Genomic DNA, 14,722 nt, shown 5'->3' with positions numbered 1-14,722 from the left:
GTTCAATACTATCTACACTGAAAATCTGGAACTCCTGTTAGTCAATAGGCAGTCTCTTCCTAATCCTACCTGGAGATGCCAAAAATTGAACCAGGGACCTTCTGCATGCAAAGCATGTGCCCTGCACTGAGCCACAGTCTTTATGCTTCAAGTCAAATTTAACGGATGTGTCTTCCCAACGAAGGTGTTAAAACTGAAAACCATACAGAATCTTTTCCCAGAGTCTTCACAAGACCCGTTCTCTGCTATTATTGCAACCCTGTCTCCCCAGGGTGAAAGGCAGATAAGGCAACATGCAGCATTATCATTGTTATTGTTGCTATTAAAAATTATTGCATGCTTTTTTTTACTAAGGCAATTCAAAGCAACTGAAATTTAAACAGACACGAAAGAAAAACAAATAACAATCTACAATACAATACAATACAAAGGGGGGGGGCAGGAATCAAACATTCCAGAAGAAGGCCACAGATTAATAAAAGCCAAAGGCCTGGCAAAAAAGAAATGCAAATGTAGCAGATAAAGCTATGTAATGATGGCACCAGGGGAGCCTCCCTGGGAGCAACATTCCACAAGCAGGGAGCCACCACAGGAATGGCCTGTTCTCATGTTACCACTACATCCCAAAGAAGGGGCACATGAAGAAGGGCCTCAGATAACAATCGCAAGGTGCAAGTTGGTTCATATGGAGAGAGGCAGTCCTTGAGCTATTACGGTCCTGAGCCAAATAAGGATTTAAAGCTCAAAACCAACACTCTGAAATGGACCCAGAAACTAACTGGTAGCCAATGAAGTCGGTCCAGGGCTGGTGCCATGCACTCAGACTGTCTTACTGAGAATGTACTCCAGGGCTCCACTAAGTGATTTCGTGTAGTTGTTAAACAACATACAAGATAAAACCTAACCCTGCAGAGCACACACTAAAGGCTCCCTGGGCATCAGCCTGTGGAAACAACCACCCGAGTTGATCTGGAACCACAGGAAAGTGCTGCCGCTCACTCCAACTTAGGTAGCCACTCCAGAAGGATACCATGGCCAGTGGTATCTAAAGCTACTAAGAGATTAAGGAGAATTAATAGGGCCCCGTGTCTCTCCTGACACACATCATCATTCCAAAGCATTTTTCGTGCCAAAACTGGGCCTAAATGTCAATTGAAATGGCTCTAGAAAATTGGTCAAGGCATGGCTTGAACGTGTGCAGCATACTAAGCTAAGACAAGCAACAGACAAGGACAGGGATTTTAAAGTATTTCCTCATCCATAAATATCTAGCTATATTACCCATCAAACCAACTGAACATTGAGACATACAATTCAAAACATATAATGATCCGTGGAAAAAACTTTATCACTTGGAGGCATGCTGTAAAATGCGAGGTGTAGATCAAATTAAGCCAGACAAGATTTAAAGCCCCCTAAAACGCCATATATTTTTGAATACGGTTTTGGAGTCAAGGAAATCTTTCTGCTGCAGCAGATGTTAAACACTGAACTGTGAGTGGAAGGGAAACGTGTGCCAACTGGGATAAAAGGAAGGTCTATGATGGGTCTCATGCTTCTGCTTGTGTAAGAACATATTTGGATCAAGTTCCTTTTTTCTTGTACATCTTTCCAATGAAATATTTAAAAAAACAGCACTTCTGTGAACAGCAGATACCTTCTGCAAGCAGGAAGACACTTTTGGGTTCAACCCAATATTTTTCAACAGAGATTACTGAAGCATAACACGACCACATAGTAATCAAACAATTATCCTGTCTTTTTTTTTAAGACTAACTTTGTTTGGGGGTACAACTTTCATCTAGAATATTCAAAATACTTGAAACATTCTAAATCCCTGAAAGCTAGGGCCCTAGCTGTATAAAAAACAACAAAAGACAATGAAACCTCTGGAAAATTCAAAGTTTAAAATAGAATTAAGCATGGCTTGGTGTAAGCAATATATGTTAATATATTTAAAAGTGGAGTAATGATCTAAGTGGTATGTAGGAGTGAGAGTGTTAAGTTTTAATGTGGAATCAGGTTCCCACACAGCTATGGAGCATTACGAACACGGGATGCATGCATAAGTTGCCTCAGACAAGTTGCTATTTCACAGTCTACTCTACCTCAGAGGATCACTGCAAAAATAAAAATACATGATGTCACAAATGCCAGTCTACCCTCCTTGAAATCTCTATCATACAATTATGCCATTAACATTCCAAAATCCCATTCTACAGGATACTTTCACATATGCATATAGCCATTTCACTACTCTCAATGCGCACAGCATATAATTCCATAAGATAGGACATACAGCTATACGGAGATTCAGCAGTATAATCCATAATGTCTTTAATTGTAGAATCTTACTTACTTTATGTAGTATCTTGCACCTTCAAATGTATAGGCCTCTTCCCAGCCTGTGGGTAGGTCTAAGAAGGAATACAAAGAGCATTTGATCACATTACGGAACCAACTGACAGTAACCAAGTCCATTTTAAATCTATGCATTATTAAAAGAAAGCAATGCTTTTATCTGTACACTTACTACTGGTTGAAATTCCAAACAACAGCCAATAAGATTGAAATTATACCAAGAAAAATCGATGAAGAACAATTCTAAGCTCACTCTTGGTGTCTTCACTGCAACTTACTCTCTCACATATATCCTCAGGATTGTCATTTTACGGAGCAATCCTAAGTATGGGGAAGCCATCATAATTTATTCTGCTTTACACCCGCATAAAGTATGTCAGATCCAAACTCAGAAGTGGTGCCACTGCTACCGGTAACTGAGTCAGCTTTAATATGACAGAGGGAAAACAAGTCTTTAAAATAGAATTTGATATATGCCAACGTTTTGCTGGTGTAAATTCCACTGGCTTGCAGGTCATATGACACAGTTGAACATAGTTAGGTTCTAATTTTTACCTCTCCCCACCTAGTCCCACCCACACCACTCCTCCAGCATGCTAATTTTTCAGGGTTTATGCTGGTGTAAAGTAAGGTAAAGGTAAAGGGACCCCTGACCATTAGGTCCAGTCGTGACCAACTCTGGGGTTGCGCGCTCATCTCGCATTATTGGCAGAGGGAGCCGGTGTATAGCTTCCAGGTCATGTGGCCAGCATGACAAAGCCGCTTCTAGCAAACCAGAGCAGCACATGGAAACGCCGTTTACCTTCCCGCTGTAGCGGTTCCTATTTATCTACTTGCATTTTGACGTGCTTTCGAACTGCTAGGTTGGCAGGAGCTGGGACCAAGCAACGGGAGCTCACCCCGTCACAGGGATTCGAACTGCCGACCTTCTGATCAGCAAGCCCTAGGCTAAGTGGTTTTTAACCACAGCGCCACCTGGGTCCCTAAAGTAAAGTAAGGTAAGGTAAAAGGTAAAGGACCCCTGGACAGTTAAGTCCAGTCAAAGGCGATAATGGGGTGCAGCGCTCATCTCACTTTCAGGCCAAGGGAGCAAGGCGTTTGTCCACAGACAACTTCCTGGGTCATGTGGCCAGCATGACTAAACCGCTTCTGGCGCAACGAAACACCATGACAGAAACCACAGTACACAGAAACGCCATTCACCTTCCTGCCACAGCGGTACCTATTTATCTACTTCCACTGACATGCTTTTGAACTGCTAGGTTGGCAGAAGCTAGCAGATTCAAACCGCCAACCTTCTGATCAGCAAACACAAGACACTCGGTGGTTTAGACCACAGCACCACCTGCGTCCCTATTGTAAAATACACTGGTTTTGGATCAATCAGCTTAGATAATAATAATAATAATAATAATAATAATAATAATAATAATTTTTATACCCCGCCCTCCCCAGTCAAAACCAGGCTCAGGGCAGCTAACACCAATAAAATTACAATAAGACATAAAAGAAAAGAAAACAATTTATTAAAATACAGATTAAAATACAATTTAAAATTTAAAATGCAGCCTCATTTTAAGTAGTCCATAAATCCAAACCATGAGGGAGAAAAACACAGGGGTCAGACTGAATCCAACCCAAAGGCCAGGCGGAACAGCTCTGTCTTGCAGGCCCTGCGGAAAGATGACAAATCCCGCAGGGCCCTGGTCTCCTGTGAAAGAGCGTTCCACCAAGTTGGGGTCAATACTGAAAAGGCCCTGGCCCTAGTTGAGGCCAATCTAGCCACCTTTATGGCTCGGGATCTCCAGTATATTGTTGTTTGTGGACCTTAAGGTCCTCCGCGGGGCATACCAGGAGAGGCAGTCCCGTAGGTACAAGGGTCCCAAGCCGCATAGGGCTTTAAAGGTCAAAACCAGCACCTTAAACCTGATCCTGTACTCCACCGGGAGCCAGTGCAGCTGGTAAAGCACTGGATGAATGTGATCCCGCGGCCAGGACCCCATAAGGAGCCTCGCCACGGCATTCTGCACCCGCTGGAGTTTCTGGGTCAGCTTCAAGGGCAGCCCCGCGTAGAGCGAGTTACGACCGTCCCATGGATCATTGTGGCCAGATCAGGGCGAGAGAGGTAAGGGACCAACTGCTTGATACGGCGGAGATGGAAAAATGCCACCTTAGCTGTGGCTGCAACCTGCGCCTCCATGGAAAGGGAGGCGTCGAAGGTTACACCCAAACTCTTGACAGAAGGTGCTGGCACTAATTGAGCCCCTGCAAGAGATGGGAGTTGGCCCCCAACCCCATGTCATCCCGACCCAGCCAGAGGACCTCTGTCTTCAAAGGATTTAGCTTCAACCGGCTCTCACGTAGCCATCCAGCCACAGCTTCCAAGCACTTGGTCAGTGTGTCTGGGGCCGAGGCAGGTAGATAGATCTGGGTGTCATCAGCATATTGTTGACAACCCAGCCCAAAACTCCGGACAATCTGGGCAGAGGGCGCATAAAGATATTAAAAAGCATTGGGGAAAGGATTGCGCCTTGTGGGACTCCACACACCAAGGAGTGCCGCAGCGACAACTCCCTCCCTAGCGCCACAGATGTGGGCAGGCTAGAGCGAGGGACTTACACCAGAATAGTCTGGCTGAGAATAAGATCCACTGGATCCTAATTCACCCATCCCAACAGATGTTGTGCTTTGATTGCTCTCTTAAACAAATAGTTTCAGGAATATTTGTCTATTAGACTTTGTCTTATATTCCACCACATGGAGTTTTGTCTAGCATCAGTAACATACATCAGTACTAGTTCAGATGCACATATTACTTTAGACACTACTTGTAGTCATGTAACTCTATAAACTGTAACATATTTGAACACAAGTCACTCTAAAAACAAGATTGCACTCTAAGTCACATCCTTCCAAAATGGTAGCTGGGTAAGAATCACAACAGAAGCTATTTGTTATGACAGCATAGTTACATCATCTTGCCATATCTTCAAGTTGAGCTTGCAAGTGTTCATAGACCAGACAATACTATTGAGAATTTATTCTCACTACTAATCCAGTGGCAGAGGAAGAGAAATACGGTGTTTCTCTCTAGTCAGCAATGGAGCATCAATCACTAAAGGCTCTTTTTAGAAGAGGAATCAAAATCAAAGCCTGTCCTCCTCTTTCACTAGAAAAACGCAAGACCACAGAGAAAAAAACTAGACTACTAAAACAGTATGCTTTTTTAATCATAAGCTTCACTGCCTAAAATAATCACTTAGACAAGAGTACTGTATTTTCCTTTGTTGTCTTAATACATCTGGCTTTGCTTATTGCGATACATATCACCTGTCTTTTTTAAGCTGCAGTACATAGCATGAAAAATACCAGTCTAGTAACCAAAATGTTTATAGGAGATACAATCTTTTGGAGAAATATTTTATGCTAATATGAAGCATTTCAAGCAGTACAGCAAACTTGTATCAGGGAATATTGCACAAGCTAGAGTAAAAAAGCTTTCCACATTCATTCCCATGTAAGAAAAAGAACAGCAGGTCTGGTTGGTATATTAGTACGATCAGTTATCCAAATATTATCATAAGACTATTCAGAATTCACCATGCCAGCAGTATGAAGCATTCCATTTGCCAAAAAATAAGTTTGGTTCATTACCTAAAAATATTCTTAAGACAACAAAAAAACCCTGAGTTTTCATGGAAGCTGTTAACATGCTTTGGCACAACTGGCAAATTGATGAAGCGGAGCAACAATGTGCATGGTGAAAACAGAATGTATTGAAAATGTGATCAGAGAAAAAAAGCTTAAATACAGTGGGAGAACATACATCAATTCATGAATGCCAAGTGTGAAACGCAACTACACTCAACATTGAACTCCAAATGTATCTGGCTATAAACTATTCCAAGACATTCCCCACAAATATGACTAGGAAGGATGATAAACAGAACACAAGAACCTCTCCTCCAGGTCACATGCAGTAAAGGCAAAAGAGCAATGTAATGTGTGAATAAGAAACATGCAAACAAGATGTACCAACTGAACATCTCCAGGCTGCCCTCTCTTTCCTTTTTCCCTACAACAGGTATTTACACCAATGAAAAACATTTCTAAATACCCACCTCTCAACAGCCAGTGTACTGAGCCATCAGGTAGCAAAGCAGAAAGCTTTGCTTTAAATCCCTTTTCCAGCCAATCCCTCTTTCTGCTGCTACTCTTCTCCAGAGAAACAAATGGCAAAGGAGACAAATTCTACCTTCCTCTCCTCCCCAGTTATTCCTCAAGCTCCTGCCCCCACTTTCTCAGTCCCACCATTCCCCAACCACTCTCTTATCCTAGATTGAGAGGGGAAGTTTCTAGGTGAATGCACTTGAGTGCAATCTATGAATTTCACAAACCAGTCATCATTAGATGCCAAGCTCTAGAGATCATGATGCTGAAAAGGTATGAGCAGGTGATTTTGTGTTCTGCTCAGGGAGGAAGCTTTAAGCATACAGACTGTGCGACTGCAAGAGAGTACAGTAAAGGAATCCATTGGCTGTGAGCTACTTTCAAGAAGCATAGCAGTTATAATATAAAAGGCAGACAAAAAGGTAGAAGAGCATGCATACATCACCAAGACAACTGAAAGCTTGTACAATTATTTCATTTTTGATACCAGACTTTTGTAACACTTTAACTGCAGAGAACATTTCACCTTTGCAGAGAGATTCATTATTCAACCTGCACTTGGGTGCTGCTGGTTAAATGTAATTTCGTTCCCGTTAGCCTACAATGCATTCAGAGACCCTGAATGGCTAGGCAACTGTCACAGGCTCATACTGTCCCTTAATCGAGGAAAATAAACATTTCCCTATAGCCATACTGCATAAAGGGTTTATAAATGTCTATATTTGTTTTATCTACTTGCAGAACGGAATAGGGCAGCACAAACAGGGAATAGGAATAGATTCAAGAAGCAAGACAAGGGAGAAACAGCTTCTTGCTAAAGTTTCATCTGGCTATGTTGAAGATCTTAAAGCAGTTCAGAACGCTTGTCCAGTGGGTGGAGATGTGGCCACTGAAGAAGATGCATTAAGAGAGCTGCCGATTTCTCTGCAGCTTAGCAGAGTAGTAAGCTAGATTTTGGAGGAACACAACTAAGTTGATAAGAAAACAGATTTGAGGTTAGCTGAGCTGAAATCCAGGAGCCAACTGGAAAAAGATTAGTATGGGTTTAGTTTCCCAAAGAAGAGAGAAGGATTATAGGGTTGGTTACTAAAGAGAATTTGCAGAGCAGAATGGCAGATGAGGATAATAACAGTAAGGGATAGCCAATGGCTAACAAGTCAGCGAAGAAGATATACTGGGGGGGGTTAATAAGGAAATTAGTAAACTGGACATTTGAGAATAAATACTACTTAGGAGTACAAGATAATGAAGGACTGGAGGGCCAATGGGAAATATGTAAAGGAAACTGCCTAGTTAGGGGTGGGTGGGATTAAGGGTTAATTGGAATTGTGAATCAGTGCAATTTAATTAACTAGGATGGCATGACAGTACAGTAATAGAGGTGAGCCACACAAAGACAATGTTTACGTGTCAGTTCTTAGGGAAAGTAGAGTTGCTGGAGTTAAAATTATTGAGGAGTGTCACACATTTCACTTAAGGGCATTTGAGCCTCTTGTGTATCATTTCCCACCAAGAGTTAATATGTTCATCCAAGCCATAAAAGCAGAAGCCAGCCATTTTCACACTGGATGTGAAATCTGTACTTTGCAGTCACACTATAGACCAGCTTCAAAAAAAAGTTAGCCTGAAGTGTGCACTCCTTACTTCCTAGACTAGAGGCTGGGACAGAAGATTTAGGAATTGAGGAAATTTCATTGAAGAGACAGAGGGCCCATGGGGAGGGGGTGGCAGGAAACAACTGAGAGATCAGTTAGTTTTGAGAATGCAGACTATATGCTCATTGGAATGAAAGTTACAATGGGCAGTAGGATAATGTGTACAAAGTGAAGGGTCAGAGACAACTAGCTCAAAAGATGCTGTGAAAACACAAAAGACTGAAATGGCAGATACTTGGAGAATGGGGGCACAGCAAGAGACAGTTTTAGTTTAAAGGGTCTGGGATAGTATACCTGTACACTCCTTTCAAGTGGTCATTGAAAAGGGAGGGAGGGAGTTAAGAGATTTAGAAGCACAAAATAGTGCCTTTCAATGGTGGGTCATTGTGGTCATTAGGAGTTTTTTGTGGAGAAGGAAGAACAATTTATTAGTACCAGGCTTGTGGCCTGAATTCGAATGTGAATCCAAAGCATTTTGGTAAAAGAGAATTCTCTCTCTACTTTGGAAACATGTAGTAAATGAATGGAGTAATTAGATGGGGAAGCAGTTGAGCAAAGAGATGGGTTACAGGGAGAGAGAAAAGGGCCTATGAAAGAAAGGGGTTTTTGCGGGGGCGGGGGGAGATGAATGATCACTGAGCATGAGTTGTCATTTTGCCCCTTCCCAAGGAAGGTGAGGACAAAAGCTCCAGTCAACAGCAAAAGAAGAAGAAAGGTTAAGTAAAGTTAATGAGGGGTACAGACAAGTCAAACTGGATTATGGTTGGAAGCAAGAAGAAAACTCAGCCAGGACGTTCTGCAAGAGTTTAGTGATTTTTTAAGCACATGTCGAGGAAAACCCAGTGGCAGAGGCTGAGTCAAGATCGGAACTGTGGTCCAAGAGGTAGCAGAGACAGGCTTATATGCAGAGGGTCTGCAATGCCAAATTGAAGGGATTGGGTGAGGTAAAGCTCAAATGTGGTTTTATATGAAGCCCCCACAAATTGGAGGGATTATAATGTGGCAAGTGTGACTCAGTGGTGGCTCTATTTGGAGGGGGGGGGACAAGTTTTCCCCCAAAGACAAGAGATGGGAGTGAAGGAAGGGTTTACAGGTGTGGGGGAATGGGGGTGATTCATTGTGGTGCTTTTGTATGAAGAGCCCACCTCACCCAAGTTGAAGGGTTTTTAAACATGGAGAGAGGAGTTGACAGCACCTCCAGGCGAAATGTTTAAAGGAGGGGGAAAGCACCACAGAGAGTGACTCAGTGTCAGCTTTCAAGTCCACAAGAAGGTTTTAAGCAAGTGAGGAGGAGCAGGGTGTGAGAGAGGGGCTGTGTGCCTGTGTGTAGGGGGAAAACAGTGTGTGAGAGGAGAGCAAGAAAAGAAGGGCTAGGCAGGTAAGTGGGGGAGGAAAATCAAGAAACCCACCTCCACCTCTTTCTTTCTTTCCTCACTCTATTCCACCTTCCCTGCAATAAGATCTCTACACTCTTTTCCACGGAGGGCTTGTGAGGACACGGGAAGGGGGGGGCTGAAAGAGAATGACATACAGAGAAGAGAGAAAGGCAGGGGGAAAGTGGGGTTAGCGACGCTTCCAAGCGGGCTGCGCTGTTTTGTGTTTTTCTCCTTACCTGGGCTGCGGCGGTGCCCGGTGATCGCCGCCTCTCCCGTCAGCGGGTGCAGCCAGGTCGTGCTCTTCGCTTCCTCGCTAAGGGGAGAAAACACAGGGCGGCGCGTGAGAGGAGGAGCAGGAGGAGCGCGCGGCGGTGACCCGACCCCGGCCGGACCCTAAAGCCGACCACGACGACCCTCCCTCACAATCTCCCCGGAGGAGCGCCTTAGCGCCGCCGCCGCCGCCGCCTTTGACGCCCCCACCCCGGGCGGGCGGGCGGGCAGCCCCGGAGCCGCTCCTCTCCTCCTCCTCCGCTTCTTCTTCTTCTTCCCCTCAGGGTCATGCCTCCCTCCTTTCCCGCCTCGCGTCCCCTCGCTGCCGCCGCTCCCTCCGCCTTCGCTCCCGCCTCGCTCGCTCGCTTACTTGATGAAGAAGACGCGGCCGCCGCGGCTGATCCCGTAGCTCCAGCAGGCGGGCAGCGAGCGCAGCCGCTCCGCGGTCAGGTCCGCCGCCATGTCCGAGCGCGGCGGAGGAGGCGGCAGTAGCGGCGGCGGCAGCAGCAGCCGGGGCGAAAGCGGCGCGCGGGGGCACGGGAAGGAAAGAGCGCGAGGGAGTGGGAATGGGCGGGGGAGGGAGCGCGGCGCGCCGCCGCCGTCAACACAGCCGCCGCGCGCGCGCGCCGCCGCAAACGAACCAGCCGAAAACACCTGGACGGCGGCGCGAGCTTGGAGAGAGTGAGAAAAGACAGTTGGGGAAAGGCGGGGGGGGGGAGAGGAGGAGGAGAGAAGCTGAGCCCCGCCCACAGGGAGGGCTTATCAGCCGCCAATCAGTACCGAGCTCTCCTGCCACGCTCCTCCTCCACCACCTCGGTATCTCCCCTTCAGCTCTTCTCCCTCCCCCCTTCCGCAGCCGACTCGTTGGCTCGCGAACGCGCGCTGCGAAGCCCCGCCCACCGTGGATTCTTTATCCCCGCCTTGAAATTAAAGGCCGGGGGAAACCCAACAGCGCGCCTCCTATTGGCGACCAGCGGAGGTTACGCGCTCCGGTGTTGCTTAAAAACTCCTGGAAGGGCGAAGAGGGGCTCTGTGTGTGTTTTAATGCTTACCCACGCAACCTCTACACATATGTTGTCCGCAGAATGGTGTGGTGTTTTCCCCCCAGCATGCACGCGCGTTGGCGCTATTCAATGGGCCGTAGCAAAATGTGTTTATGACAGAGTGAATTATCGTATTCATATTAGCCTTCTTTTTATTTTATTTTTATTTCTCTTTCTCCATTCCCCCACCTCCCGAGCTTCGGTGGCATTCAATGGGCAGAGGAGTCATTTGGGGTGTTTGCGTCAAAGGCTGCGATGCTCTTCACGGTTCCGGAGGGGGCGAAAACTAAAGCACCGTTCAGCACCGTGCTGCATGTGTGTGCTAGAGAATAGTGCAGCATTCCGGGAAGGTGGGAACATTTCTCATGTAGGAGCCGCTGTGCCTTGTTTCTGGAGAAGGCGAACATTACTGCTAGGCAAACAGACGGATTTAGGAGTAGTATCAAAGTCCAGCCGGAAGCATCTGATGGATTGATTACAGCACAATCCTACCCCGTGCGCTCATAAACCCGAGGAAAGCGTTGGCAGAATTGCAACCTGATCCATGCCATTCATTCAAAGCATGTGGCTTCTCCAAGACGATTCTGGGTACTGTAGCTTGCAGAGGGTGCTGGGAAACGCAGTTTTACGAGGAGCAAACTACAGTTCCCAGGATTCTTTGGAGGAAAGTCACGTGCTTTAAGTGCATGCTGTGGATACCTACCGTACTCAGAAGGAAGCCCTGCATCTAGGCTTGGAGCCTAAATTTCTGTCCAATATAAAGGATGGCAAAAAACCCCTTCTGGGCAGGATTGTTTGTCTAGGCCAGCATCTTGTTTCCAGCAGTGACTAGACATGGACTTGTGGGACTCCCCACATGGTGGGCATGATGCAGCCTTCCTCTTCAGCTACTAGCCACAATGGCTATGTTCTCCCTCCACTGTCAGAGGCTGTAGGACTGAACACCAGTTGCTGGGAATTGCAGGTGGGAAGAGTGAAGTTCTGCTCTGGTGCTGCTTGCCAGCTTCCCACTGGCATCTGGTTGGCCACTAGGATGCTTGGCTCCATGGGACAATTGCTGTCATATGATGCCACTGCTAAAAGAATTGCATTGGGCCCCAATTAGCTACCAAGCTAGGTTCAACACACTGGTGCAGGTGTACAGAGCCCTGTACAGCTTAGAACCAAGATACCCAAGAGATTGCCTCATCCTCTGCACACCCAACCAATCACTGGGTTCTGCAGAACAGGGCATCCTGCACATGTCAGCCTATCAGGAGGTCCATTCCACAGGATTGGATTCGGGCCTTGCATATCAGGCAGGTACCTTCTCTCTGGCCTTTCCGATGCCCCCTAAAGATGTTCCTCTTTCAACAAGCCTACTAAAATCTTCATCCCAGTTGGTGCGTGTCTTGGATTTGAACTGATTTTATTTATGTGCTGTTACTGTTTTAAATTGGTTTTATATTAATAATTGATTTTTAATCGCTTTTATATATTGCTTCAACTTTTTCTAATATGAAACTTTTATATGCATTATTATATTGTAAATCACTTTGGGATGCCTAATGGGAAGGAGTTAATAACTGATTATGATGATGATGACCAATAGTAATAATAATAATAATAATGCTTATTGCAGTTTCTCTGTTAGGTTTTAGAGCATTGATGTTTTATTGTTAAACTTAACACTTTGTGCGTGTGTGTGTGTGTGTGCAAGTCTCCTAGAGCAATTTGTTTTAGGAGACAACTACATTGAATAAAGAATAAGAAATTAATAATGATATAGAAGCAGTTTTTTATTTTGTTTACACACACACACACACACACCATCCTTCCTTGCCAGGCAATCCCAGAGGGGGTGCAAGAAAGCCATATAATATGTAAAACAACGTAATCATAGTACCATAAAGCAAGGCAGATAAACATCAAATAGCAAGCAGAACAAGCATAAAAAAGAATAAGAACAATAAGATAAAACATCTGGCCTAAGCACTCTTGCCCAACAAATGATGAAAACATAAGATTCAATGCCAGCCGTGCAAGAAGTGGAGTGATCACTCAGCCTGCAAAGAGGGGTAGCTGCATAGGCGATGAAACAAATTAAGCTAGGGCAAAATCTATATAATACTTTTGTCAGTTTCAACTTTGCAACTAATCCAGCAAAGGCTGCAATTCGATGCAGAGTTAGATATGTTTAAACTAATTTTTTTCAACACGCGCTGCTCCACTGAGTTGGCTTTGGATGCATGTCTGAGCCTGAGGGCATAATCTAAAGAACTGGTGCTCTTCGTGTGGCTGTGTCTAACTAACAAGAGCTTTATCTTGAACCTAGTGAGTTTCAGCTCTTACAGGACTATACTCTTTTAATATATTTAAAAAATCCTTCCAGTAGCACCTTAGAGACCAACTAAGTTTGTTATTGGTATGAGCTTTCGTGTCAAGCAATGCCTTTTCTCTGACAGCTTCAAAAAAGAAATCACTGAAAATGAGTAATCGCAGAGGTCAAGTGAGAGGTCATGTGAAAGGTGGAGGGGAGTTGTGGAAATACAAGGAAATATACATATGCTGGCAGGTAATAACAATGCAGCCTAATGACTGCATTGTTCATGGAAAAAGCAACCCCAAGAGTGAGGTCACGTTTCAACCACATCCCTTCCCCTAGATGACAAGCTGCACCTTTGTAGTTTTGTCTCTAAAGTTAAGCAGGTATGGGCTTGACCACAACCTGGAGCGCTCGGAAGGCTTCTGCGTACCTGAGTGCCTTCAAAAGACTGGAAGGAAACAAGCAGAAGTAAAAACAATACTTTATTGTGCAGGCAGATGTTTTATGTCTTGAATTTAAATTCACTCTATTATCATGGTCTCATACACCTCCTTTCTCTATTCCTTCTCTCCTCCCGCCCTTCCCCATGGATGTGAAGACTGTTCTCAGGTTTTGTTCACAAGCAGACACTTGTTTTTTCTAGTTGGCTGGGGCTGAGCGACCTCAGATATGCCTCTTTACCTGCCCGCCCGCCCACCCTTATGTTAGAAGGCTGCTTGCTGTCTCCTTCACACACACACCCGCCCTGTGTCCAGCCCTTGTGAGGCTCTGTTTTATTAACACCATTTTACGGTCAGAGTCCAGGTCAGTGGGGTGTGTGTGTGTGGGTCTTCCCCCTCTCTGATCCTTGGTACTATCCACAGCCACCCCTTGCCTCCTCTCACTGCTCCTGTTTCATATCCTCCTCGAGTGTTTTTGCTTGGCTGGAACGTGTCCTTCAACTCTGCCAATTCCTTTTGCTTCCCTAGATGGGGGAAAAGAGCAGTGTGTGTAGAAACCAGCATGCTGTGAAAAGGTATTTGTTGCTAGGCCTCCTTTTGTCCCTGGGCCCACCCACTGCCACTGTCATGTCCCCCACAAACATTACCGGGTAGGGAATAAAAGGTTCCCTGCACCTACATAGAAAATACTGAGCGGGATCTGACTCTATATAAGACAACGTCTTAAGTGTAAGCCGCAGTCAGCCAGCATCAGGAGTTCTGTATGGTGGCACAGAAACCTCACTTAAATCCATAGCTGTCAACCCTCCCTTTTTTTGGCGGGAAACTCCCTTATTCCAAGCCACAGCTGCCAACCTTCCCCCTTTTTTTGCTGGAAATTCCCTTATTCCAGCATCGTTTCCCGCGGCTATCCTGGATTGTTAGATATACCGTAGACAGTCCCCGGGACAGGTGAGGCTGCTGATCCCTTATTTTCAAATCCGAAAGTTAACAGCTATGCTTAAATCTTCCCCACCATCTCACCCCTCGCTCCTCCATATTTTCCTGCTCTGCGTACACAGGCTGTCCCCTCCCATCTCCTTCACTCCCTGTGACATCTGTT

The 14,722-nt window shown here is 45.4% G+C and overlaps 1 protein-coding gene across 22 annotated transcripts in view; it reads right to left on the bottom strand.

The window, feature by feature from the left end:
- The window catches only part of PLEKHA5 (pleckstrin homology domain containing A5), a 175,802-nt gene extending 165,283 nt beyond the window's left edge, over positions 1–10,519 (bottom strand). For all 22 annotated transcript variants that reach the window (XM_035127637.3, XM_088652439.1, XM_088652432.1 and 19 more), the window contains exons 1-3: positions 10,203–10,519; positions 9,799–9,875; positions 2,360–2,417 (exon numbers count right to left, since the gene is read on the bottom strand). In XM_035127637.3, coding sequence (XP_034983528.2) covers positions 2,360–2,417; positions 9,799–9,875; positions 10,203–10,294 — 227 coding nt within the window. In that variant the 5' untranslated portion in view covers positions 10,295–10,519. The remainder of the gene's footprint in view (positions 1–2,359; positions 2,418–9,798; positions 9,876–10,202) is intronic.
- Between the last annotated feature and the right edge of the window lie 4,203 nt (positions 10,520–14,722).

Source organism: Zootoca vivipara, chromosome 9, assembly GCF_965207765.1.
Source record: "Zootoca vivipara chromosome 9, rZooViv2.hap1.1, whole genome shotgun sequence".
In the NCBI taxonomy this organism is placed as follows: Eukaryota; Metazoa; Chordata; class Lepidosauria; order Squamata; family Lacertidae; genus Zootoca; species Zootoca vivipara.
The sequence above is the reverse complement of the archived record's forward strand: the minus strand, read 5'-3'. Positions and strand labels throughout refer to the sequence as shown.